We start from the raw sequence: 27,205 nt of genomic DNA, 5'->3' as shown, positions 1-27,205 counted from the left end.
TATATTGTAGACGTATGCATGGATTAATCATGCAAATATAAATTTACTTTAAAAAGCATATAACCGTTCCTGGAGGCCAAAATACGTTTTTATAGTTGTACATGCAGTAAACAATTAAACGTGCATATAAATGATAAATGAAAGGGATAAATAAACATTTAAGGTTACTTGTACCTTCACTGACGACGTGCTTCTTGACGTGACTTCCGAAGACGATATGTGGCAGCGGGACACCACACAGACAGCACCTTCCCGTTTTGCCGTGTGTTCTTTAATTCAATAGTGTTTCTCACATCAATAACAATAACCCAAAACGGAGACGCAAAAAGTTTCAAGTGCCAGAAGATGAAAAACGACAGAACAGGAAGACGATGTCTGTATTGTCTCGCTGCCACATGTATCTTTGAGTACACAATCACGTCTGAATGCAACCTTCAATGTCGATTTATCCCTTTCATTCATCATTTAAGCGCTTTTAGAACTGTTAAATGCATGTAAAACTATAAAATACATGTTTTTATAGTTTTACGCGAATTATTTTATGCCTGTGAAACGTTGTAGACACTATCAATTCTATGCTAACCGCAAAATGTAAACAGGCTAAATTCGGGTGTAAATTTGCGACGTTAAGTGAAATCTTGCTAGCCGGGGTCCCACTGTTCCTCCTTGTAAATGTATCTGGGAGACAAATGATTAATACCAAAATAACTCCAAATGACTTGTTGTTGAAATTACTTCCTAGCCACAAGCCTCGATAAAAGCTAAACTGATGACACAAGCAGGTAACAAAATGGCGCTGTCGTAACTGGCATGATGTGTGAAAATGGCATTCATATCTAAAATAGCTTTGTCATAAAGTGTTTACCACTTTTTGTGTGTCATTTGCAGCTATATATAAGCCAGTTCAAGGTTGTGAATCATTTGGAGCTTGTGGAAAGAAAGAGCTGATTAACAGTGCTTTGGTACTTTAGTTTCCCAATGTTAACTTGTATTATGTTGCATTTGAGTGCGTGTGATCATGTTTCAATGAATGAATGAATGAATGAATGAATGAAATGTTGACTACCATACAGACCGGCTCTTCGTTCTACGCTGACCCAAGGTGGCTGAATTTAGTTTGAATTTAGTGTCTTTGTGCGACACCATCGTCTGACTGGTTCAGGGTTGGCTCTCCAGCTCAGTGCGGTGATAAGATACAAAAACACAACTATTGTCATTGATTTCCCTTTTAGTAATAATCTAAATATTGTTGCAATGAATTCAGAAGAGCTTGACTGCTGCTATGATAAGTGTTAAAGCCTTAACTGTACATTTGTGAATACTTTGGTCTTCTGGTCCTTTAAAGTGACAGTATCGCCATTCAATGTAGCATACTTGAACATACAAGCAGCTTGAGAGCTGTTGCAGTGTTTATTATTCTTTGTTTTTTCAAAAAGCTCCCGTAGAAATGTGCAACCATCCTCCCGTCATAAGCAGCATTCGGCCCGGTTCGAGGAAATAACTCAGGAAGAGTCTTTGAAGTCACACATGTAGCCTTTTCTTTCTTCAGTTTGCACATTGTTTGTTTTTCGCCTATGAGCAGACAACAGCTTAGCCTCCAGGTACTTCGAGGTGCAGCATATATGAAGAATGTGTGTTTTATTAGAGGCGTGTCATCCATTTCTGCTTTTGCGTCCTTGCTTGCCTTCGGAAAGGAGTGATGACAGTGTGTCATTCTTATTGTTTAGTGAATCGCACACAGGCATATATACCAAATTGTGCTCTGATGCTGTCACTCTAAAGGAGCTGGTTTAAAGAATGCCGTTTTTCTCATTTTACATTCCTTTTTGGTCCAAAGGTTTTGTTTACTCATGTGGATAATTCTCATAAGTGCACAGTGCCATTTGTGTTGAGATTGTTTGTAGACGGAGGCCTTTTGTTTTTGAAAGTGTCTTAGTTGTGTGTGCGCTGCAGGAGCTTCATTTGCTGCTCAGCCCAGAGAGAACAACCATTACCAAATGTTTAGCTTTCCCCCTCCTTTGTGTGTGCAAGATGAGGTCATAGCTATTTTGGCCACAAGAGGGAGCTGTTCAACCAATTAGAAATGAAGCGTCCATTAACTTTATTCATTGTTTTAAAGCTCATATCAATTTGGAGGAATGCACAGTGCTGTTAATAAAAGTGTAAGCAGTAGCTGTTGTCTCTTTTAAATTCATACCCTATTTAAGTGGGTACGGTTTATGTCTCAGTTGCTTTTTATGTTCAGTATTGGAAGCTACGTACTGTCCAATTTGCCATGCATTGAATGCGATTTGTTCCAAATGACAGCCGGATTACACTGTGAAGAAGTCATCAGCTGAAGTTCACCAGGAGGCCAAACAGCAGCAAAGTACAATGTAAGTACTGTACCGTAATTCCTCCTCTATCGCGGTTAATTGGTTCCAGGTGAAGTGGATTTCCTCGAAGCAGAATTTCATATTTTCATAGTTTACGGGGTTTAACATTAAAGTCCCTACATATGCTTATAGTCGCCTTTACACTGAGACTACCGAGTAAGAGTGAATAGGCAGCTTCTAAGACGTTTGTCTTACTATAAATGAACCTGAACACTGTTACCACCTTTTCAGTAAGAAAAGTCGCAATTGGCTGTCATGGATGTCGGGAGACGTCTAATTTGCATATAATTTGTTGTAAAATGCTGTAGGAAAATTACCTTAATTACGTTAAAAACTACAAATAAAATTGATTCATTTAAAATTAGCTATAGTTTCATCAAAATAAAAATTTTAAACTTCTCAAAGGTCAACCAATCACACGTCGATCTATTTATCTCACTTTTTATTCAAAGCAGCATGAAGCAGACATGACTTGCAAAACAGGTTGCGGGCGGTGCATCTTGATGTTTGGACACTCCCTTTAGCCAAACAGCAAACTCAATGGAGCCAAACGATGACCCCTGCTGGTCGCAAGATGCTACTGCAACCCTGGTGCACGGTCTATCCAGGAGACGCTTGTTGTTTGGGGAGGTTGGGTGCACATTTGGCTGTACATGTCCAGGTTGGTTCAACCCATCTGCAGAGTCCCACCCCCCCTCTTTGAAGACGCAGACTTGAGGAAGTCCAGTGCACCCAGCAGCCGAAGACCCGGAGAGGAGGTAAGTTTTTTGTACCTAATGTACTACCAATAGTATGTCTATTGTGTAGAGCATACTGAGAGGTGTTTGTAATATATTGGTATTAGAAACAGCTCTCACTATGATGCGGTGCAATTGTACAGCACTACAATAATAAACATATTATTTATTTAATATTATTTTATGTGTTACGTCTAATCAGACGGTGTCCCTAATGAAGTGTACAAAGCTTTGTTGTTTTACTTCCTGTTGGAGGGACAGTGTTTTTATACTTTGATAACATATGTGACCTTTTTGTATTGTATTGTATTGTTGCTATAAGTACAGTAGTAAGGTGGAATATGTTTCCTTGTAAGACGGACACCCGAGCATTGAAATATTCTTGCAGGTGAGTGTAAATATTTGCAGCAGGTAAAACGGCTTAAAAATGGGTCAGAAAGATGAAGTTACTTTCACGTCTTAGCACAAATGTAATGATGATCACAAATGATGATGATCACAATTATCCTTCAAAAAAGTTTTAAAATTCTAAGATTTAGGAATAAATAAATACATTGAAATAGTTCATATAATACATATGTATAGTATTGTTATGAAGCAAATCATATCATCCAATAGGAAGAAATAATGAATGAAACATGAATAATATTCATATAAAGACATACAATATAATGACATTGTGTTCTTATAAGTAAATTTTTAGCATAAGAACAAAATGATGAATACAATGGAGTGAATTCTTCATCTCCTGCGTTCTGCCCGTCAGTCCTACCAGCTTCATGTTCTCTCTAAGCGTATCTACCAACCCCATCTTTGGCTCTTCTCACCTGGCCAAACCATCTCTATCTGGCCTCTCTGACCTTCTCTGACCTCCAACCTCTCATCCTCTCCTGTCTAATCCCGTCCATCCTACTCACTGCCAACTAAAATCTATTTCTCTTCACATTTGCTGTTCCTCTTTTGTCACAAAGGACCCCTGACACTCTTCTCCATCCAGGGCAGCTTGTAGTCATTCTGTGTACATACATAAATAGAAATATAGATAAATATAATAAATAAATACTTTCCCTCGGGTGAAAGAAAACAGAAAAATCTTGATCGTGATCCTAAGAAAAAATAAAACATGTGACGCTCTTTGCTTTTACAGGAGTGACGCCCCCGTTTCCCGGGCTGGTATTTGCACATCTGCCCCCTGCCCCCTCCCAGGAAGAGGAAGCAGGGCGACAATGATCGACCTGAGCTACTTGACGGAGGAGGAGCAGGGGCTCATCATGACGGTACTGAGGAGGGATGCCCAACTCAAAAAGGCAGAGGAGCAGAGAGTCAGGTAGGATGAAAAAGACAACAAGAACATACGGGAACATACCGGAATATACTGGAACATACAAGAACATGCAGGAACATACGAGAACATAGAGGAACATACAAGAACAAACAGGAACATACGAGAACATAGAGGGACATACAAGAACATGCAGGAACATACCGGAACATACGAGAACATACAAGAACATACAGTAACACACTAGTTTGGGCCAACATGAACCCAGTCTGCCCCTAAGAGAATAACACAATCGGCACCTGGCGGCTGGGAAGGTAAGAAGACCTGAAGTCATGGACACGTTGGGGAGGATTTGAAGGTGGTTGGTCATTTAGAAAGGATGCCACACCTTCCTGCAGACGAGTGGCACATTTTCATTCAGCAAATATTTGACCTTGACACCGCCTTAGCAGTGACACAAGAATGTCCAATATTAGCTTAAAAGAGCCAATCAAATGCCCATCTGATTGGCTTGCGTTCAAAGACACCACGTAATTGAAGTTGCATTCAAGGCTTTGGAGTGGACACTCCTCCCTCCTTTATAGAGGATACATGAATTTCTGCAATATAGGAGTCCATGTTATTACATGGAATATTTTTGTAGTTGGAGCATAGAAAACCTGTTTATGAGGGTCTTTAACATTATTAGAGCTCTGTAGACATGAAATAACAACCCTATAGTCACCTTTGCACTCCTATTATTCATTGTTTACAACACATCGTGCTAGCTAGCAAGCCAACAAATTACTCAAATAGCGATCAAACCAGTTAGCCTCCAATTTAATTTTTCTGAATTTAAGGAGCCAAAAACGTACCACTTCCTCATGGAATGGGAGAGCATTTTTTCCACTCTCTCATGTCATGCACGGCATGGCTGACTTCACGACTTCATGCAGTAATGTAATGTAATGTAAGGTAATGTAAGGAAAGGTAAGGTAAGGTAATGCCAGGTAATGTAATGCAAGGTAAGGTAAGGTAAGGTAAGGTAATGTAAGGTTAGGTAAGGTAATGCCAGGTAAGGTAAGGTAAGGTAAGGTAAGGTAAGGTAATGTAAGGTGAACACACAGAAAAGGATTGTGGATGATGGTAAAGTTCGCAAAAGAGATTTAATCCTGTGATTCAGAACCAGACAAACATTATTCCAAATGGGATGAAAGTCTCCTCCAGGAAAGGTTGAAATCCTCGGAAGAAGATCTGTGTAAGAATGTGTAGAAACAATGTGCCTCTCATCAGCAGCTAAGTGGGGGCGTTTGGCCCAACTTGTTGACTGAAAGGCTGCTGTGTGTCCAAGCGTCGTCTGTAACAGGATTAAGACGATGTCCCATAAAAGCTCACATGACAAGCATCTTTGTTGATTTGATTTGACCTTGATAGGGTTGTTAGCCCCTCTCTACAGCCGCATCATGTGCTGATTCTTATTCAATTGCAACACAAGCAGCCGTGGGGGCCACATGCTGAAGAACTAACTCACTTATTCCGCTACCGTATTTTCCAAAAAACACCATTATGTTTGTTTTTCATGATATTATTATATTATATCAAAAAACATCTTTAACTCATTCCACGCCTTGCCTTTGTCAAAAGCCGTCCCTCTCTGTAGCGGACATTTTGGAGGGTTTGGGCTGATACTCCAAGGCCCACAGAATATTGTGTTCTTGGGCTATATCAACATTTACAAAGATTAGATGCTCATCTTCATAAGAAACAAAAGCAAAACAAAAACAAAACCTTTTTCTGTTCTTTAGTAATCAGCAGTAGTAGTGAGTGAAGTGCCTTGCCCAAGGACACAATGACAGTGACCGGGTGGAGGGAGTGAGGATGGAACCGCCAACCCTTCGGTTTCAGGACGACCTGCTCAAAGAGCAAAGTTGTCCTTTCATGCAAAGCAAATAGTAAACGTATAAAAGCAATGTGTCTCCTCTTGTATTATTGGTGGTTCCCATCGTTGTTCCCACGTATCCTTCAGGAAACTGGAGAGCATCCAGAGCGAAGGTTCATCGCCCTCAGACTCCAAGCTTAAGTACCTGACGGGCGAGTGGTTCTACGAGGCCAAGTCCCGCAGACACAGGGACAAGATCCACGGCTCGGAGATCATCCTAGCCTCCATGAAGCAGACCAGAGCTTTCGGTGTGTGTGTGTGTGTGTTCAGTCTGCAAACAGAAAGCATTTTGATACGCCATCTGTGTTTTCTGTCAAAGAGGGATCTTTTCGAGGTGAAGGACTCAAAGCAGCCAGCAGTCGGAGTTCCGACTTGTGTGCTCCACCAAAACCTGCCAGATATTTAGATGTGACATCACAGCAGGAGCTAAGGTATACGTTTATCTGACCTGACGTCCTATATCATCATGTAGTCCTTACAGTCCTTACAACCTTTTCTATGACGCCTCCAACACACACATGACCAAAATCCTTCTTTATGATTTCCTCCGTCAGGCTCAGATGTTCCAAATAGTTTTTGCCATGCATAAAAGGAGTCAAAATAGTATTACACCAGAATAAAAAAAATAATTTTTCAAGAAAAATCAAATTTTTTTGTTACAAAAGTTGTCAAGTTCTTAGAATAAAGTTGTGATAATAATAAAGTGTTTATTAGAGCCGATGAAGGAGGAAGCCATATGGAAGTGACTAGCAGGAGACAAGAAGCAGGCCATCCCTCATGGAGATCTTGCCGCACCTCCATGAACACTCACAATGTTTGCTCATCTTCAAGCTTTGTTCCCAAACTGCCTGGGTGTGTGTGTTGGTGTGTGTGTGTCGTCTTGTGACTTGTGTAAACAAAGGTGGTGCCAACAAGGAACATGTCAGTTCCAGCAGGCTTCCCGTGGTTGATGTTTTGTCTTTAACAAAGTAATTGCCCTGAATGAGACGTGGCCTCTCCGACAGGGCTAATTCCGGGCTTGGAATTCCATGAAATGTTTTGTGGATTCTATTTTTGATTGTCTAATTTAATAAATATAGTTGATTTGTTGAGGAATGTGTTGGTCGGGACTCTCCATCTGCGTTCGTGGTCTAAGGCGGATGGCAGACAAGGCAAGTTGAAGACATCTTCAACATGCTCCTGTAACACAAAGTCAATGTTTGGTTTTTCCTTGTGCAAATACTCTGCAACCATGCATTTGACATGATCATGCCTGTCCTGCAGACTTTACATTTGCCCTCAAGTCCAAGTCCCTGCAGGTAACAAGACAGAGGACAACAATCACAAGAATACTTCACTTTTGTTAAAAAGTATTGTTTGTATACTGTATACAGTATACTGTATACAGTATATAATCCACCCTTTGGCAGTTCAATTTATTCCTTCAGTACAATACTCAGCATAATGGACTTACCACTTCAGGATGAGCAGGGTACTGCAAGCACCTTCCGTAAGACATTCCTGGCTATTTTATAGTCCAATTAGCATCAGTAATGATGTCACACTTAACATGAAAGACATCACGTAGGCAGTAGAAAGTCCTGGTGTATAAATACATGTTACTGCAGCATTATACTGCAGTATTAGCGACACAGGGACAGACACAATCTGGGCAGGCACCATGGTCCAACTGAGTGCACTCAGACAGTAAGCATGGCTTGCACACAAAGCCAAGAAGAGACGTTTGCAGCATCCCCATCTTAGGTTTCTGCCCTGTTTTTGATTAGGAAATGTGCAAATTCAACCATTTTTACTGAAGAAAGTCTTAAACTATTGGAAATGTACAGAAAATATTGAATATTATATATAAATATGAATATTTGACTAAACTTCCACCTGTCGAATGTCATATTCTATTTCCTTGCAGTAATGCAGACGAAGAGGACTTCAAATCAGCAGGCCGCTCTCCAAGAACGGTAGGCATCCTCGTTACCCAATTGGTCGTTTTTGTGGCGTTACTACGTCATTTCCGACTTGTTGCTGTGATTACCTCCAAGATGAGACACAACCCTTTCAACAGCGAGTCGCTTAATGTTTTCGAGCCCACTGAAGATGCTCACATCCACTCACAGAGTCAAGAGCCAGAGACAGGTAAGGCTAACAGAAAGACTCTTTAAGCAGCTAGCAAACCCTTCTTTCTTCACTCCTATTCTTATTGTGTATATATATATATATAGATATATTATCTGTCTTGAAACGTTGACGTCACCAAGCGCAAGTCAGGAAGCAAGTCAAAGCAAATGTGGAAAATGCAACTGATGTCTGATGTCTGACTTATTTCCAAGTTATCAACTTCCTCCTTGGTAAATACGAATTGTACAATTAGAAGTGAAATATCTCATTTTTAAGGCCTTTTTGATGTTTTAATTTTACTCGTGCATTATTTATGCGCATGCGGTTATCATTAAAATGCCTAAAATTATTTTCAAATGTACTTTCGACATGTAATTATGTGTATTCATGTTTCAACAGATGACAAAAAAACGACTTCAATAAAATGACTTATAGTATAATATATTATATTATATAATATTATATAAAATATTAGAAAAAAACCCTGGAAGATATAAATAAATAAATATTGAAAAAATAATAATACAAAAAAATAATAAAAACAACTTCCCCCCACATTGTGATGTACACCATACATATAATGCTACTCTTATTTTATCGACTTATTTCCATGACCTGACCATGAAACATACCATTGGCAGTTGGATTCATAATGACAGCAATGAAAGTTTCTATATGGCGGTTTTCTTCTGGTCCTGGTTCCTGGTTCCATAGCTATACTTCTACAAGAAATCGGTTGGCACACTCCAGATTCCAGGGTCTTGGTTCTACTGTATAGTGGTGTCTGTTGCATGTTCATAGCTTCATTTCCTGTCTTCCTATGATGACAAATCCAAAGGTCTCTTATTTATTTATGTTCTGCATCATGGGATCTGGAATTATTCCATAATCTGGATCAGTCTTTGATAGTTAGTAGAACGCCACACACCTGGGTTCGATTCTCCGCTTGGGCATCTCTGTGTGGAGTTTGCATGTTCTCCGGGTACCCCGCTTTCCTCCCACATTCCAAGAACATGCATGCTAGGTATAATTGGTGATTTTAATGTGAGTGTGAATGGTTGTTTGTCTATATGTGCCCTGTGATTGGCTGGCCACCAGTCCAGGGTGGACCCCGCCTCTTGCGCGAAGACAGCTGGGATAGGCTCCAGCATAGAATAAGCGGATGGATGGACTTGAATGGAACTGGGGTGCGACTTAAGGATGATTGGAAGTGTGGGTCCTAAGTTGGTATCATTGACAACTGCAGCTGTACGACATGAACATGCTGCAGTGTTTAAGTATCAGCAGTCAGACATCCTATACATCCCATACATCCCACATATCCCATACATCCAATACATCCCATACATCCTATAAAGCTGACCCCTGCACATCCGCACACTAACCTGGTGCAGCAGGTCTTGTCATAGTCGGTCGTTGGAACCGTTTATTCTCTGCATCAAGATGAATACTGATGACCAACAGAAACACGATGTGAACTTTGGGAAGCCGACGTCCGTGGAGACCTCTTTGGATTGCTTTATTTTGGCATCGAAACAGGAGTTCAGGACATTCAGAGAGAGAATCTCCCATTCCATTAAAAACAATACAGACCCTACAGTAAAGGATCTTTGACTCAGGTTCTCCCAGTAGATTAAAGCTCTACTGTGTCATGCTCATCAAAAATCCTCTCTGCCACCGCGTCACTCTGCTGGTTTTAGCCTACAAAAGACACAAGGCAAAGATCTCCTAGATGAGTTATCTGCTCTTTCTTTTGAAAGTTTGAAGTCACGTTGCAGGCCGGCCGGATTTGGCCAGCGGGCCATCAGTTGAATACAGCTGAAGTGTAAGTTAACCAATGTGGTATTTTACTGACCTCTCAGAGCCTGCCTCCTCCCTGAAGTATGGACAACCAAGTGGGAGCAGTCAGACCTCCACCTCCACTACGTCAGACGGCTCCTTTGCAGGATTCAAGCCAGTGCCCAAAAGGAGGACATTTGCCTCAAAGCGGAACACCAGCCAGTCAGACAGCAGCGGCGTAGCCCTGGACCCTCAGGTGGGCTCAGTAGGAATCATCCCCGCCCCGAGGCAGAGCTTCTACCGGGGCTCAAGTGGAAGCTCCAACCAGTCCAATCGGAGGGGTCAAAAAATGGAATCTACGGCGATGGCCCTACCACTCCATTCTGACGGGATCTCCAAGGAGCCCCCGTGTGCCGTGTCTCAGGTTATGTCTCATTCCAGTCTGGAGGGAGACAAAACGCCATCTTCCCTAAATATTGACAGGTGAGTAGAAACCTCAAAGAAGCCTTCTTCTTCAGGCTTCTGAGGGCCTGAAATCGCCTACTAGTTAGATCTTATAGCAGCGTACAGTATGTTGCTAGGACAGCCTTACAAGATATGTACCCTTTCAGAACATTCCCAAGAAACGGCGAATCACTCAACACGGAAACTGCACAGACAACCAAAATCAATTTAACCCAACGAGATCAGTCGGATCACGCCACTGGAAGCATCCTGCATCCAGAGATTGGAGACGGTGTGTTGACAGGAAAGGAGGAACAAGAGTGGAGTTTACCTCGAAGTATTGTGGGTACGTTCACCACAAAGAAGTTGAACGTTTTTGTAATTGCAAGTGTTTTGGGCCTCCATTTTCTACCATTTATAAATAAACGGTACTTGTGTGTTCCGGGGAAGTTCTAGGGAAGTTGGAGCCCATCCCAGTTGGCTTTGGGCGAGACCCTGGACTGGTCGCCAATCAGTCACAGGGCACATACAATCCAAATTGTAGCAAAGGCTGAAGCAAAGTCCAGGGCATCTGCTGGCCTCTTTCAGCTGTCATTCTAGGTGCCCGAACCTGATGGAGGGTCCTTGAGTTAAATTAAAATCAATCCACAGTCTTCACCATTTAAAGAATATGCAAGATGGAGCCAGCCTCTCGCCCAAAGTCAACAGGAAGGAGTCGGAATTTAGTGGATAGGTAACTGAAAACTTCCTACATTTTAGGTGGCGATCCTCCAATATCATACGATATCAACTACACCGAGTCATCTGAGCAGAAAGTCCAAAAGAGATCACATCAGAAACATGCTTTCAAGTTGACTACGCAGACCTCCAGTCCCACTGGCAATGATGAGGACTCCATTGCAAAGGTGCTGGACTGGTTCACCCGCAGCACTGACAGCATCAACTGGCTGGATGACATAGAAGGGACGGAGGTTTCAAAGAGTCACTCTGGAAGACACTATGAAATGGACGCATCGGGAACTGAGACAATAAAGAGAGAGGAAGGAAGTGGTGGAAGTATCCAGGAGAAGCAGACGAAGATGCTGTCAGTGCAAGAACAAGATTTGGGGCCAAAGGATGCTTTGGATGGGATCGTGAAAAATGACACTGAAAGCCAAACACACCAAAAAATCCTCAACAAATACCCCAACAACATGACAGCCACGATCCCAGGAGGAAAGGATGAATCAGGAATCTTCAGCGGAAAGGTAACTTATGCCAGAAACGGAGAGGATGAGCTGAAATATTTAAGCGACAACCAGAGCACGAAGGAGTTCGATCCACATGTTGATAGTTTAACATTAGAGAAGGGTTCAGACGTACAAATGTTACATGTCGAGCACCTAATGCCACAGTCACAATCACCTCTGCAATCCAGTCCAAAGCCGAAAGGGCTCACTTCAGTCCAAACATACCCACAAGTGGACACCAGTTACCAGTCCAGAGATCCTGCCACAGACGAAGTCCTGCCATTGTTGATCCACACTCAACTTGTTGACCCAGACTCTGAAAAGTTGTCGAGAGCAATCCAGCCTGCAGACTTGAAGACCCTTGGGAGCAATGTTGAGACGTTCACTACAACACAGAGACATCCAGGCCAAGACTTGATGGCGAGACACAGTAAGGATCCATCAAGCATGTCTGCCAAAACAAATGACCAAGCTGACAGTCCTCATTCCCAAAGACAAAACCCTGTCCAGGAAGAAAGCACCACAAAGAAGATCAGTCAGCTCAAATATTTCTGGGAGCAGGAGAGAACCAAGCCTGTGGTCCATGGTGGGAGACCTAAAGCAGCTCGGGGTGCAAAACTGAATAAAAGATTCTCCAAATCGGAGTTGGACTTGAGGGCCGTTAGCAACAATTCAGGCAGCGATGGGGAAGACTGTGAAAGAAACCATTTGAATCCAAGGTTAGAAAAAATGTCCCCGACACTTGGAAAAAGCCGGGAACACTTTAACAGCTTGCTGGAGTTCTGGGATGATGCTACAACTGACTCCAAGTATTTTGACAAACCCAAAAGCCCCACTAAACAACTGAATATTCAGCGTACACGTCAGGACTTGCAGAATTCCGAACCTAAGTCCTTATCTCCTGGTAAAACATCTCATCATAGACTAATCAATGATGCCACAAACATCCTTCCCGGTCCTCAGGTAGCTAAGCCGAGTGCCTCAAAAGGACCCAAGGAGATTGTGGGCAGACAGGAGAAAGCCACCAAAGCACCGACGTCTCCGACGAAGGAGGCTCATTCTCCAAAGAGCCGCAAAGACAGCTTCAGCCGTTCCAGCGGTCGTGGAGGGTCCATGCGTCGAGCCACCAGCATGTTCACGCTCATCGATCCAGAGCCAAGTTCTGGTCAGCTGAAGATAGACATCAGCCCTGTCCACTCCCACAGCAGGAAAGGATATCAGTACAAGAGGCAAGCTTCAGAAGGAAATGAGACCCCCCTCGCTAGAGCCTTTGTTCCCAGAGACTACCGCCACTACTTGGGGATGGTCGATGAACCGAGCATCAACTCCACCCGGAAGGAGGAGGTTTCCCAGGCCTTGGGTGGGCCTGCGAGGACCAGCACCCCTGTGGGGTCAGGAGAAAGACACTTCAAGAGAACTACCAAGATGAGTCCGCGTCATCTGTGGACAAATAACAGCACAGACGCTGATCCAGAGACTTCTGGAAGCAGACCATCTGAATCCCGGTCCAACTCGAGGAAAACGTCCAACCGTAAGTAGACAACATTTTTAGTAAACTTGACTAGATGCCTTTTGAAAGACTGCAGGGAAATAGTTCGACTTTTGATGGGATGGGGGAATATCTCTCTGAATGTCCTTTTCTTCCTGTTTCCATGCCAATATCGTATCGCTCAATATGATGCCCAAGGGAGACGGAATCAACTGTCAATTCCGCACATTCAACACAATTCAAAACAAAGTATTATTCAGATTAATTAATATTTTTACCAATGTATTTGTTGGTTCCATCACCATTCATCTCAATAGAGACCGGCCCATTAACTGTTATACAAGTAAGTCATTGCTCTAACAGCTTTGTGTTTGTATTCTGGACTGTATCCTTGACGTATCCAGACATCCGTGTCTGTGTTATCTTTATTTGCTGAGCTTAGTCTTTGTCTACACTTTTCTTTTGCACGTGTTTAGTTTGTGGGCCAGGAACGTTCTAACATCTGACACAGCAGTGATACTAACAATTTGCTTTTTTTACGCTATTTGTTGTGGAATTGATTGTTGATTCATCACATCGTGAAACAATCAGGGCACATGCATTACTGGTCTAGAGCGAGGGATGTGTACCAAAGTTCGCTATTATAATGGCACCGCTGCCATCGTAAACGGTAGTAACCGGACGGGGAAACTCAGTAACTATCGGTGCCTCATTTTGGTGTTCATGCAGACTCGTGCTTGAAGGTGATATGGTGCCGCTACACCGTATTTTTTGCAACTTTATTGACCTTAACACACCAACAGCAGTGCATTCACAGATTCTCCCATCTCATTAAAATAATATTTCAACATAACAGTTGATGTTAACATAACTTGATGCAGCAACCATTATGTCTTTTATGTATTTCTATCAATTTTTAGGTAGAAATTATGACGACGACCAAAATCCTGTGAGGAAAGCGTTGCTGCGAGCAGAAGCCCGGCCTAAACATCTGGCTAAGAGTATGGAGGACCTCACCGCATCCTCGTCCCAAAGTGAGCATCACCTCTGATTCCTTTTTTTCTTTCTATCAAATAACTTGTGATGATCTTTTGCGTCTTCTCTGGTAGGGCAAGAGCGACAACAAGATCCAAATGTTGACATGAGACGAACCAGCAATGGTAACAATCCGAATACTTAGACCAGTACTATGAACAAGTGCTTGTGCCCACTTCCTGTTTCAGATCATCAAACAAACTTAAATATTCGTCAATGGCAGCACAACCGTTAAAACATAACTGAGATGAATTGAGATCTTTCAGTCTGGAAACAATTCTAAAGCCAGTTCTAAAGCTGTGAAGGTGAGCGCCATTATCCACAAACGTGGAGCAGAGCGCGGCGACAACTTATCCAAGAGGTCACAAAAGACCCCACAACAACAACATCCAAGGATGCTGGCTTCATTTGCCTCGGTTCAGGTCAATGTTCACGACTCCACCATAAGAAAGTCATCTTCTAAAGACTACATTTTGTGGCACTGACTAATATTTATATTTTTGTTTTTATTTAGTTTTTATTTAAATGTGGTAAAAACGCTCCTAAATAACAAATCAGGAAGGGGGCCAAAACTTTTTCACACCACTGTATGCTGGATTGTTTTCCTCTTGTGCTTTGAATTGCCTTAGCGGCCATCCCATTCCCTTCCTCAACCTTGTTCTCCAATCCGGAGAACCTGAAGAAGATGAGCAAATCGGTTCCATCATTCTTGCAGAAGGAGGTACAAATTTAGGTCTCTTGATGCACTGTCCCATAGACCACAGCATGATGCTGCACATACCTACCCCCCCCACTCCCCCAACCCGCCCCCTGCATGTGTACTGTGTGTTGTAGGATGACAACAACATCTACGAGGACGTTTTCCTCCAAGGAAGAGACATAATGGACTTCTCTGACATGGCCTCTGTCTCGTCTGTACGGCAACTCACAGCTGCACGAACGCCTCACACGCTTATTAACCACTTGCTTGCCAATAATAAATATATCATTGGAATTAAGCATAATTACCACGAGAGTGACGAGTGCAACCGCGTTCCCTTCCACTGGCAGTTGAGCGGAAGCGTGACGACCGTGGACAGCAGCGACTTTGGCAACGTGGAGGTTCAAGGGAACATCCAGTTCTCCATCAACTATGTGAACAAGCTGGGGGAGTTCCACATCTTTGTGGCCGAGTGCCGAGACCTAGCGTCCGTCAACCCCAAGAGGGGGCACTCGGACCCGTGAGTGTTGGATCTGTTTTTTTAAATTTACTATATGTACTGTCAGTAATGGGATGTGTCATTTGGTTTATTAAACGAGACGTGAAATAAGATGTATTACCAAATATAGCAGAGATAATCATAGAAAATAAGACATTTTAGGCATAAATAAGACATAAGACATACTGAACTTAGCCCCCTGGAGATACACAGGATATGAATGAATGTAGTAGACATTCAAAAAAATAAAAAAATTCAAAAAACAAATAAGGAACAAGAACCAGGATATAACTTTCCCATTTTTGGACAGATTTAGTAGAGATACTCAATTGTTTTTGTCCACCATTCAATTTACACAAGTACACACAATCTACACTGCAAAACCAGTGGACAGTTATCAATGATATAATAATCATTACTATATTATTAATTAGCCTATTATTATTACTATCATCATTATTCTTCTTCTGATTGTTACTACTACTACTAGTAGTAGTAGTAGGCTAGTATTAGCCTGCTTATTAGCTTGCTTATTAGCCTGTTTTTGCCGTCTTATATGAAAATTGTCAGAGATTTTTTTGGAAAAAAAATCCCAAAATCAATAAGAAATTATCAAATTATTGAGGAGGGCTTACAAACATTTTGGGGGGCCTGCTTTTGCTCTGTTAGATAAAATTTGTCAGAGATTTGTTTTGTAAAAAAAAAAACAAAATCTATAAAAAATAAACAAAAACAAAATCAATAACAAAAAAAATCAATAAAAAATATCAAATTATTTAGGAGGGCTTACAAACATTTTAGAGGTCCTGCTTTTGCCCTATTATATGAAATTTGACAGATAATTTCTTTGTAAAAAAAAAAACATCAATAAAAATATCAAATTATCTAGGGGGGCTTAAGAACAACTGAAGCCCCCCAAATAGGCCTAATGATGCCACTGGGAAGCACACAACACAATTTTATTTTTTTATGAATTTTATCTCCTAACTAATTGAGTGTGGCTGTTTTTTCTAGTTATGTCAAAAGCTACCTTATGCCGGACAAGGTTCGCCTGGGGAAGAGGAAAACATCGGTGAAGAAGAAGACACTTCATCCGACTTTTAATGAGATCCTCAGGGTAAGTGTACAGAGGCCACACACACACTTTCCCACATGTTACAGTTTATTCTAATGTTTATTTACGTTTCTGTGTCTCCAGTATCGAGTCAACATGGACTATCTCAGGACGCAGACGCTGGTTCTCTCCGTTTGGCATAACGACACATTTGGTAGGAACAGCTTCTTGGGCGAGGTGGACGTGGACCTTTCCAAATGGAACGTTGACCACACCCAGATGAACTGCTTAGCCCTGAAAGCCAGGGTAGGACACACACACACACACACACACACTAAAGCGTCAGTTATTTCCTCTTATAGAGCCACTTAAAGCCACCATTACAACACATTGATGAGAGCGATGTAGGACTCGTATTTATGGTGGTGATCCCAACATGGGGGGGGGGCTTTTCTGGTTAATACTGCTTTCTACTAGGTTGCATGGTGTTATACTGCAGTTTAGTTTGATCGAGCAACAATGTCACATCCACCTGATTGTTCTTTTAGACTCCGCCCCCTCTGCCGCTGTCAAGTGGTCAAGGAGAGATGAGACTTGCCATCCGTTTCCTGCCAAAGGCCCACTTCACTGAAGGTCTTCATTCTCTTTGACACAAACAATACGTTTAAAACGCATCGGCAAAGTTTAGAAATCCTTTAAAAAGGCGGTGTCTCCTCTGAAGGGGTCGCCAAGGATCGTCCAACGGCGGGAGAGATTCACATTTGGGTGAAAGAATGCAAGAAGCTGCCTTTGGTCAGGACAAGCATCGACCCATACGTCAAATGGTATGCACAGCAGTCTTCACAGCGGATTGTTGACCTAATGTACTAAGAACGAAACTTTTTGTGTGATTTCAAGCTTCGTGTTGCCGGACACGAGCAAGAAGAGCCGACAAAAGACACGCGTGCTGAAGAGAACGACGGAGCCCGTGTTTAACCACACCATGGTGTACGACGGCATCCGAGAGATGGACCTCGTGGAGGCCTGCGTGGAGCTCACCGTCTGGGACCGAGACCGGCTTGCCAGCAACCTGCTAGGGGGCCTGAGGCTGGGTGCTGGGACAGGTAGCGGACTACTTGGATACTGTTTTCCACTCCATCCCGCCACAGTCGTTGTACTCTATCATCGTTCTAAACATTTGAGGTGAACTAACTATGGTGGACGCTAAAGGGCAAAGGTCACCAGAACTTTGTCTGTCTTCAGGTCAGAGTTACGGGTCGGCCGTGGACTGGATGGACTCTACTCCCGCTGAGGTGGCGCTGTGGGAGCGCATGGCGGCGTTTCCCAGTGAATGGGCGGAGGACGTGCTGCCCCTGAGAACCCTGACCTCCACCAAAACTGCCTTGAGATGATTAAAAGTATATCACGCTAGTCATACCGCCTTAGCAACAAGAGCAGAAACATTATAATAAGCATCTTTAACATACTACAAACATACACACTGACCATTGCTCTGCTACGTGAACAACCAACCAATGGCCTGGGACTAAATGTCCTTGCCAAAGTTGCTACAATGTCAGGTTGTTTTTTTTCCCCAGTCCAGCAATACACTCAATATTCATTCCTCTTTCTGCTCTCTGGCTCCCCCTGCTGGCCGTCAGGGCCACCTAGTGTAAGTCACTGTGGTTCATTCCAAATGATTCCAGAAGATTCTCTTCTTATGTGGTCCATTTCTCTTCTTAACCTCACCAGAGGAGAAGAGTGGTTGCAGAGTAAAAAAAACTGTATTGCTGGTTTTATTTTGGGGATAGTTTAATTGTTTTGTTTGTCTATATGTTGATTCCAAAGTTGGAATCAAATAATTACACATGACTTTGAGAAGCGATAAACAGCATGGAGAATAAACTACTTACTATGAACAAAATGTGACTGTTTTTTAAATAAAGAAAAATATTTTTTTATTATGAGGAATCTTAAAAATGAAGATAAACAAGATAGAATTAAAAAACATTTTAAAATAAAGAAAAAATGTACTAAAAAGATTTTTTTGAATCAAGTTAACAATTTATTTGTTAATAAGAGGAATTTAAAAAATGACCAAAAGTTTATTTATACAAACAATGCATAGATGACACGAATTAAAAATGTAATTAAAAATGTATTATAAAATGAATGTAAAAAAAGGAATGAGTAGAAGAATTTATACATAAACAGATTTATTTATTAAAGACGAATATCTTTTTTAAATTATTAAATAGAAAAAAATGAAATGATTTAGATGAATCAAAATAATAACCATCATTTGGATGTAGAAGAAAGGCTGCATTGAAGTACTGAAATTCTAAACTATTCTATGTAAGACTTTCACAGTCTTAATAAGCATTCCTACAGGACTTGGAGGGATGAAACAAATCTCATCCCAACTCTTTATGAGCCAACTTAACATCACAAATCCATTTATCTGAGCGATAGATTCCACATTCAATCTCTAATGAACAATACGTATATATGACTATATTGCACAAATTGGGGGAGCTTGTCCAAATTCCAATAACTTACATTTATCGGGCCTACAGACTCCTCAAGCCGCCATGCTTGAGCAGCAGGAATGTGGAAGTTAGGAAGGGAAATGATTGCTCATCTCCATTTGACGTAATACACAAAGTAAGCCGCCATTGTGGCGAAGAGGAGCGCCAGGATGACGATGCAGACGATGACCCCCACCACGGGGTCACTGTAGCTCCTCTCGGACGACACTGAAAGACGCGCAAAGAGTCATGTCATATATTGTACTTTTTTCCTTTCAGACAGGCAGTAAAAGGGCACATGTATGTTCTTACCAAAAGGGGCTGCGTTGGTTTGAAAATCTCCTGAAAAGTACAAATAAGGAATAAATAAATGAATGAATTCACATTCTTTCGTCATTTCAAATATCGAGCATGATTCCCGTAAATTCTTACGTTACTTTTTTCTTCAACTTTGAACATCGCAGCTTAAAGAGCGGAGCGACTAACCTAAGGACATTCTGGGACGTTTTGCAATTTCTTGTGCTGTAAACAAGCCATATCATACATACCAGATATCTCCTGCCTTGGTCATCACTCTAATTCTCGTGTGTGTCTGTGTGTGTGTGTGTGTGTGGTGACAAGGGTCACACTAAGTTTCTCAGTACTTGTGAAACTATGTGTTTGTATTTAACTGTGTTTAAGCTATACGCTGCATCGCGTACTAAAAACATCTTCATAAACTATGTGCTTGATTTTAACTTTATTGTTAGCTAGCCAAAATATGAGCAAATACACTAGCTTGTTCTTTGGCAGGAGCCAATCACAGCATATCAGTGCGCTCACAACGAGCCTGTCAACCCATTGTATATATACTCAATATAACAGTATAGTTTATACAAAGAATGCTAAATTCATTACACAGCAACTTAACGCTCAAAAGGTATACCGAAGAAATATAAGTACCAGTTCACAACCGTATTTCAGTACTGTATTTCATATCAGAGCATTTAGAACATGAGCTGGTATCTGTGTCAGTAATGTTTCATTACGTGTGAGTTTGTCTTATTTTCGATGAATTATGCGTCATATATTGCGTAAAACTGGTGTAAAGGTGACTATAAGAGTGTTATTTTATGTAAAAACTGTATTTAGAAGGTTGTAAACAGGTTTTCTATGCTCCAGCTGTGAAAATATTCTATTTACTGTATAAATAAGGAATCTTACTCAAATTCACCAATCACGGTGACCGAGGGTTTCCTGTATAGTGAAGACAAATACACACCTGTACCCTGCTTGGCCACCAGGATGGCCGGCGAGGTGACTGTCGCGTTAGCCAACACGTCATCCGCCTCCCTTCTTCGTCTTTTCTTAGTTCCGCAATCCTGTTCCAATTCAATATCCAAAGTATGAAATTAATATCTTTGTCCTGCATACACCCTCCCAACCACCCAGGTAATATTTCACTGCATCAGTGATCAGTTTGGACTCAAGCTACATTGCTAACGCTAACGGCTGGGCCTCATTTAGTACAGCAAGTGAGATGTGTTTAGTGACATCATGTAAAAGACGATTTGAATGTGTTTGTTTTCTATAGTAAATGACATTACAGACGATTTTGTTGCAATCATAGATAGATAGATAGATAGATAGATAGACTCCCTTTATTGTCATTGCACAAAAACACAGTAGTGAAATTGCCAACGAAATGTCGTTGCCTGGCTCCCATATAATAACAGACACAAAAGAAGATAAGTAATAATAAATAGTAATAATAATAATAATGTGGAGAATAAATAGATAGAATAGACACCAAATATGAACAACATAATGTAAAGTGCAGCGTGAGCAGTAAATTGCCCAAATAATTTAAATAATTTAAATAAATAATAATAATGCCAGGAAACGTGAGAGAAATTCTATAATGTGGTAAAAACACACACTTTGAAATGTGAATTCCAAAACTATCCGATAAGAACTAGTTGGAAGACTTTTGTTTTGTAAAATACAAATCATCTCTTCATGGAAATGCCCAGAACTAAGACTTATTATTCCCATTCATTCATTCATTCACATATGGCGTCTTCCTTCAATACTTACTAACACAAACAAAGCAGGTCAAGATGTGTATTACTTTTAAAGAAACAACTTTGTGTTAAGCATATTATTATTATTATTGTTATTATTATTATTACCGTGAACATTTTCACCTTACATCACACTCTGTTTCTTTTAAAAATTCCAACTTTATTGTCTGAATCGTAATTAATGATTCAAATATCAAGTATGCATTAATAAATAATAATTTAAAATTGTATTTCATAACAGAAAATAAGAACTTTTAGCAAACATTCAGCAAGAAAGATTGTGAATTTTATATAGTAATTCAGCTATATCATCGTTATTATTTTCATTTCATATCATTTCATATATTTATTTGTTTGTTATTATTACTATTATTTAATTGACAAATGTTGTGTTGTATGATTATTTAAAAAGTACTTTTAAAAATAAGTTAAAACATGAAATATTAAAAAAAAACATTTCTACAATGCCAGTAAAATTATTAATAAAATATAACCACAATAATATAATATAAATAATAATATATATAATATCAATAAACGGCCAATGAGACTCACCGGCAGTAGGTCGCTGCACGTGGACACCTCACACAGCCTGGTGACGCAGTGCAGGTAGAACGTGGACACGGGCAGGTTTTTGTGCTCCACGAATCTAAAGGCCTCAAAGGAGAAGCGCGCTTCCTGTGACACCCCGTTGACCTCCACCGTGGTCTGGGCGTCACGTTGGCATCTTCGCAGGACAAAGAGAAGCAGCGTGGGTGTTGTCCGCTCGCAGGGAAAGTGAGCACAGAGTGTCACGTGAAGCGGCGCCGGCATTGTGTACTCACCCGATAAAAAGGTCATAGTAGGAGTCGAAATTGGGATACGGGCTGGTGGTGGCGTAGCATCGATCTAGCAGCACATTGAACCTTTGGAAAAGACCATCAGGTGTCTTTCTTCTGCTAAACGAGACACTTTTCAAAATAAATGCAGTTACCTGTCTGTTAGATTGGTGGCCGTGACTGCAGCGTAGATCTTGCTCTTCAGCTGGAGACCCGTCGATGGGATTGTGAGCGGAATCTGGTACTGCTCATCCTGACCGATCAGACCAAACACAGTTTTTGTTTGATTCTGATCAAATTAGCATCACAACTCCTCTTGTTTGCGCTCTGGAATAATTTCCAGGGCTGCAGGGCGGAGTCAGGCATCTTCCTTTAATACTTTAATACTAAGTTAATATCACACCTCCGAAAGAATCACTTGGACTCACACGCAGCAAAATAATAAGCCACCGGAGATGTTTCATACCTGATGCTTCCAAACAACAACACAATGTATAGTAGTGTGCAGCGTTCCAAATTGCATGGTTGCCCTCATTATTTAACTCTTCCTATGCCGAAGACACATTTCTAGGTTTTTATAATCCTGAACACCCGATCCCAACAATGTATTCATCTGTCCTTTACGTTTTTTTACACCAGAGGCAAAAAGAGGTGATGATGCATGCACATACAGTTGAGTTATAGTCCATGGTGTTATATTTGTTATATCCCTACTGAGACTGCTGTTAAAGTGGAGGAAAAATAATGGATGGATGGGTGGTGTTTTTCTCCCATTTTTAGTCAGGAGCTGATATTTTCCTGAAACTTACCTAAGTTGTATTGCTGATTACCGAAGAACCGAAAAAGTAAAATCAACCTTTTTTTTCCTGATGAAAGCAGGAGTCTAATTTTTCTTTTATATAGCCATAGAACACAATCATCTGTGTGCCTTGAAAGATCAGTCAAAGTTGTGTAAAATGGCCGGTACTGAATAGGGCTGTCTTTTGAAAAGCAAGTCCCTTATGTGTCGTGACTGCATCTCTCCAGGTCACACGCATGTGTGAGTGACTGGGAGTCAAGCTCCGAGAAGGGATACATCTCCAAACCCCGAATATAAGACATAGTTCATGCCAGTACGATACCTTATACGTCATACATACAAGGCCTCTGCATCTCAACGGGATCACCAATGGGTTTAAAATTGTGCGTCCAGTTTGTGTCTTACTGAATAGAGCAGCAAGCTGAGTGTGCTGATGAAGCTGCCGTTGTTGTCTTTGATGGCCAAGCTCACACCAGACCTGTAACGAAGCAGAGGTTCATCAATGAGTCCCAAAACCACGGCACAACACGGCGTCGAGGCGCTGCCCCCACTCACACGCCTAGTTGGGTGTTGTTCAGCAGATACTGCATGGGGTAGATGCAGGAGAACCTGTAGAAGAGCTGTGGCCTGTAGGTGATCATACCCGGCGATGGATCGATGGAAGTCACATCGCCGGAGATGTTGACAAACTGGACGTTGGAAAAGTCGGCGAAGATCCCGGTGCCGACCTGGTTGATGATCTGTAGAGAGCCGTGTTTGCATTACAATCGGACCTGTCAGTCGTTTAGGGACCCAAAGACCATACATACATTAAATTCGTTCCCGCAAAAAGCCAAGGAGCTTTCATTTATGGGGAAGCTGAATCTCAAGACAGGGGGGTCGACGGTCCAGTCTGCTTCCCCAAAACATTCATTTTTGGCGAACTCATTATTGAGGACCATCAGGGACTCGTTGTAGAGCTCTTGGTAGATGGGGCACAGGAAAATGCTCAGGTCCATGTGCTCGGTACCGCACACCACCGTGATGTCCGAGTTTTCTGGGACAAACGCAACAAAGTGTCACGCCCCTTCCACACAAATCATAATAAGGTATGATCCTATAATATGTATACATACCAGGTGGTCTGTTTGTGTCGCTGCTGAGGCACTGAGCTGGGATCTGAGCCTTGATCCTCAAAATGAGTCCAAGCTGGCACACAAGGAGGACCAGTCTCGTTGATCTAGACGTGTGTGCAAGTAGAACGTTGTCGGTAGAACACACACACAGGGAGAAATGAGAAATGAAGGAATGGAAAGCAAACATCAAGACAAAGATCTATGCGCTAAATGAGCCTATTATAAACAAAGTGATACAATTCATGGCAAAAATTATCACTAGAAGATCATTTCAAAGAATAATTGTATTCCAAGACAACCCAAAAAAGAAGAGGCGTCTCACCTGTAAATCATCATATTGCTCTCCCAGCGGTCCACCACCAAGACGCCATTTATACTGTCGACAACAGGGCGTGTGAGGGAGTCCGTTGGACAATAGCGCAACATGAGCTGTAACTTTAACGTCACTGTTTTGTTCCTACTTTTCATACTTTGAAATTATAATACTTTCCAACACACTTCATCGCCAGCCAACATTTTGTGCACCTGCGTTATCTAGAGAGATCCAATACGAGAGCTGTATTAATAAGCGGTATTGTACATACTCATGTTGTGCTTGCAGTGTGCAGCAGTGGAGAGCTGCACTATCATGCACTGTCTGTTACAAGTGTTGTTTCCAATAAGGAAGTTCAAAGTCCTCTGCACATTACAGGTATTGCAGTAGAAAAAAGTTTGTAGACACTTTCTCATGCACTTGGATCAGAAAGCGTCTCCAAACCTTTGATTAGTATTGCTCATTATCCACAACATGAAAACACACGCATTACAAATGTTATCACTGCATGCTAAATATAGAATCTCCATTATTCCCTTGCGTGCGTGCAGTGAATATGGGCATCGTGAGGGCTGCGCAGGAAACGATGACTAACAAACAGTACACACACAAACAAAGTTTCCTTTCCACAGTCTTGTGAGAAGAACTATTCTTCCTCGCAGATCTTTTGGCGTGATACAATTGCGGTTAGCGCTCGTCAGAGTTTTGTAATGGAACCCCCTTTTGTTATGGCCTCGGGCTAAAAAAAAAAACTGTTAAAGGAATATGTTGTCACTGTTTTGAACAGTCCATGAGAAGGACACACCCATCGAGGAGGAATCCAGTTCTTCTTTGTGTGGCATCCCCAGAAAGAGGGTCAGGGACTTCTATAGCTTTACTGGTCCCCGATGAGTAGCGCTACAATGTGCCGAGAGGATACCATCTACAAAATGAAAGGTAACCCAGTACAATGCATTGAGCAGATCACGTTTCAAATGCCAGTTTTAATCACTTCTGTTGCACAAATAAACAAAAATGCATTTATCTGCGAGTCATGCCCTCGGTGTTACTTGAAGGCACATTCTGTTGCCTTGAACCCGAAAGCAATACACCTGGCCACCCTTGGGAAATACATGTATGGCTTTAGACCAAGGTCCCTGATTCAGAACACAATTGTATGTTGTCAAAGCCGGATACAGAAACAGGCTCAATGAACAGTGAGGCTTTGAAATGCGGATTCAAACTATTATTTGCTCTTTTAGCTGTACTTCCTTCCTGTTCCTTTTTGCTGTTTACTGTTATTACTGTAAGTCATTTACGTAAGTAATTTTCGGAGCTTTTTAGCAGCGGTGTTCCATCAGGGCCTGCAAAGTCTTCTCTGCTAGCCTAAACACCGTCAGAAGCACTGACCTACATTTACAAATTGTATTAATTTTGATTCTACAGTCTTCATTTTACAGCTTGCATCTTGGTTGCAGCGCTTCCGCTAAGTGGAAGCATGTTCAGGCTTTATGGCCCAATCAGCGTGTGAAAATGTAATCGTAATCTGCCCAAAGCCTTCAGACTCAGTAGTGCTGGCCCATGTCACATACACACTATTCACGTTTTCAGCGTTTTCCCGTCCTTTGATCCCGTCCTGTGCTTAAAGGCATCATCACATGAATAAGCGCTTAAAGGGGACCTGTTATACTTTTTCCACTTTTCTGACTTGTAGATGTAGTTACAATGTTGCATTCGTGTTAAACCATGCCAAAGTTTCAGATAACGAGGTTTGCATGCATGATGGCCCAAAACGCTCGGTTTCAGAGGGCATTGCAAAACTGTTCCTTTTGTGATGTCACATAGGAGAGGGCTTCCTTATTGGTGTGGCTGTAGGCGCCCATTGTAGGCAAGTGAAAGTCTGGCCTGAGCTTTGAATAAAAAGAATTGGACTGTGGTCAGTGGTCTAGAGTTCTTTGACAAAAGCAAATGTTGTCTCTCATTTAGAAATCAAGATACCAGGATCAGAACGAAGACTGGAGAGGCACAGGACAGAAGCTGCCCAAAGTCCAGTGTGAGGTTTCCTCAGTCTGTGATGAGTCCATGTCATCTGATGTGTTGGTCCACTCTTATATAGTGTCGAATCAATGTAGCTGTCTTATACAAACATTTTTTGGCATGGCTCTGTATACTGACTTCTCTGGTGACGTCATGCAACGGCATGAACAGCACTGTCAGCCACTCTGAGCTCTGCTTACATAAGACCAGATATTTTCAACGTGTGAAAGGAGGGAGGCGTTGCGTCCTTCAACACCAACGTGTTAAATAGTAAAAGAGAGAAGAAATGAATGACTGAGACCCCATTACACTCATAATGATTACATGGTCATACCGTTTGTCCAATTGGGCTCGCCGTAGAATTTCTGACGCAATTTACCTAAGCACATAAGCCCCACGTAGTAAAGAAAGGCAACTATTTCCTACTTCCGGTATCAACCTATGACGCAGGCAAAAGTCGATTTTTAATTGGTCCATTGATGACAGCCACCATTGCTCCGCCACCATTGCTCCGCCTGTCCTTCGCGAGACTTCTATACTTTTCTACGCTGGACGGAGACCAGTTACACTCATAATGATAACATGGACCACTTGTCCAATTGGGGTAGCCGTAGAAGGTCTGACGCAATTACGTCAGCATACAAGACCCACGTATTTTTAAAAATATATATTTTATTACAAACTTCAATTACAAAACAGAATAAAACAGTATAAGCAGAATTACAGGAACAGAAAAGTGCAATTCTACAGAACAATACCATAAGAAAAAGTAAATAACAGAAAGGAATGTGCGAGGGATATTGCTTGAAAATAAGAACAACAAAAATAAAAACAATAGAAAACATGTCACTTAAGCTTGTTCTTCATATGAATTGTTTTTAGAACGTTCTCCAATGTATGAAAGGTTTTTACTGCTTTTCA

The 27,205-nt window shown here is 41.6% G+C and overlaps 2 protein-coding genes across 7 annotated transcripts; one reads left to right on the top strand and one right to left on the bottom strand.

Moving 5' to 3' along the window:
• Nucleotides 1-650: 650 nt before the first annotated feature.
• Nucleotides 651-18,556, top strand: sytl2b (synaptotagmin-like 2b). 4 transcript variants are annotated; one of them, XM_058079842.1, is made up of 22 exons: nt 651-782; nt 2,308-2,375; nt 3,037-3,133; nt 4,260-4,439; nt 6,400-6,560; nt 6,632-6,743; nt 8,219-8,267; nt 8,349-8,442; nt 10,287-10,686; nt 10,815-10,993; nt 11,407-13,407; nt 14,286-14,399; nt 14,475-14,525; nt 15,030-15,121; nt 15,235-15,315; nt 15,451-15,620; nt 16,614-16,716; nt 16,798-16,959; nt 17,202-17,286; nt 17,375-17,477; nt 17,551-17,756; nt 17,896-18,556. In XM_058079842.1, exons 4-22 carry the CDS (start codon nt 4,339-4,341, stop codon nt 18,042-18,044), a joined length of 4,413 nt encoding a protein of 1,470 aa, XP_057935825.1. In that variant the 5' UTR covers nt 651-782; nt 2,308-2,375; nt 3,037-3,133; nt 4,260-4,338; the 3' UTR covers nt 18,045-18,556. The 4 variants fall into 4 exon arrangements, with proteins under 4 accessions (XP_057935825.1, XP_057935824.1, XP_057935822.1 ...); XM_058079841.1 differs by having other exon boundaries at nt 2,900-3,133; XM_058079839.1 differs by having other exon boundaries at nt 2,831-3,133.
• A 182-nt stretch (nt 18,557-18,738) lies between these two features.
• On the bottom strand, nt 18,739-26,704 carry si:dkey-4p15.5 (zona pellucida-like domain-containing protein 1). Of its 3 annotated transcripts, none has more exons than XM_058079432.1 (12): nt 26,619-26,704; nt 24,278-24,331; nt 23,956-24,059; nt 23,650-23,876; nt 23,396-23,580; nt 23,246-23,318; nt 22,197-22,294; nt 22,048-22,128; nt 21,779-21,950; nt 20,422-20,521; nt 19,473-19,502; nt 18,739-19,388 (listed from the first exon to the last, which is right to left on the bottom strand). In XM_058079432.1, the coding sequence occupies exons 2-12, from the start codon at nt 24,289-24,291 to the stop codon at nt 19,270-19,272; spliced, it is 1,203 nt and encodes a 400-aa protein (XP_057935415.1). In that variant the 5' UTR covers nt 24,292-24,331; nt 26,619-26,704; the 3' UTR covers nt 18,739-19,269. The 3 variants fall into 3 exon arrangements, with proteins under 3 accessions (XP_057935415.1, XP_057935414.1, XP_057935413.1); XM_058079431.1 differs by having other exon boundaries at nt 24,278-26,531; nt 26,619-26,668; XM_058079430.1 differs by having other exon boundaries at nt 24,278-26,667.
• Nucleotides 26,705-27,205: the final 501 nt, after the last annotated feature.

Source organism: Doryrhamphus excisus, chromosome 8 (assembly GCF_030265055.1).
Source record: "Doryrhamphus excisus isolate RoL2022-K1 chromosome 8, RoL_Dexc_1.0, whole genome shotgun sequence".
In the NCBI taxonomy this organism is placed as follows: domain Eukaryota; kingdom Metazoa; phylum Chordata; class Actinopteri; order Syngnathiformes; family Syngnathidae; genus Doryrhamphus; species Doryrhamphus excisus.
The sequence above is the reverse complement of the archived record's forward strand: the minus strand, read 5'-3'. Positions and strand labels throughout refer to the sequence as shown.

What these genes read in the sequence shown, in the direction of transcription:
- sytl2b (XM_058079842.1), top strand. Translation starts at nt 4,339, where the DNA reads ATGATCGACCTGAGCTACTTGACGGAGGAGGAGCAGGGGCTCATCATG. An exon ending in CTCGAGGAAAACGTCCAACC is followed by an intron (nt 13,408 to 14,285) that starts GTAAGTAGACAA and finishes ATCAATTTTTAG; the next exon opens with GTAGAAATTATGACGACGAC. An exon ending in AAGAGGGGGCACTCGGACCC is followed by an intron (nt 15,621 to 16,613) that starts GTGAGTGTTGGA and finishes TGTTTTTTCTAG; the next exon opens with TTATGTCAAAAGCTACCTTA.
- si:dkey-4p15.5 (XM_058079431.1), bottom strand. Translation starts at nt 24,423, where the DNA reads ATGAAAAGTAGGAACAAAACAGTGACGTTAAAGTTACAGCTCATGTTG. An exon ending in AACAACACCCAACTAGGCGT is followed by an intron (nt 23,319 to 23,395) that starts GTGAGTGGGGGC and finishes GCTTCGTTACAG; the next exon opens with GTCTGGTGTGAGCTTGGCCA. An exon ending in AACCAACGCAGCCCCTTTTG is followed by an intron (nt 19,389 to 19,472) that starts GTAAGAACATAC and finishes CGCGTCTTTCAG; the next exon opens with TGTCGTCCGAGAGGAGCTAC.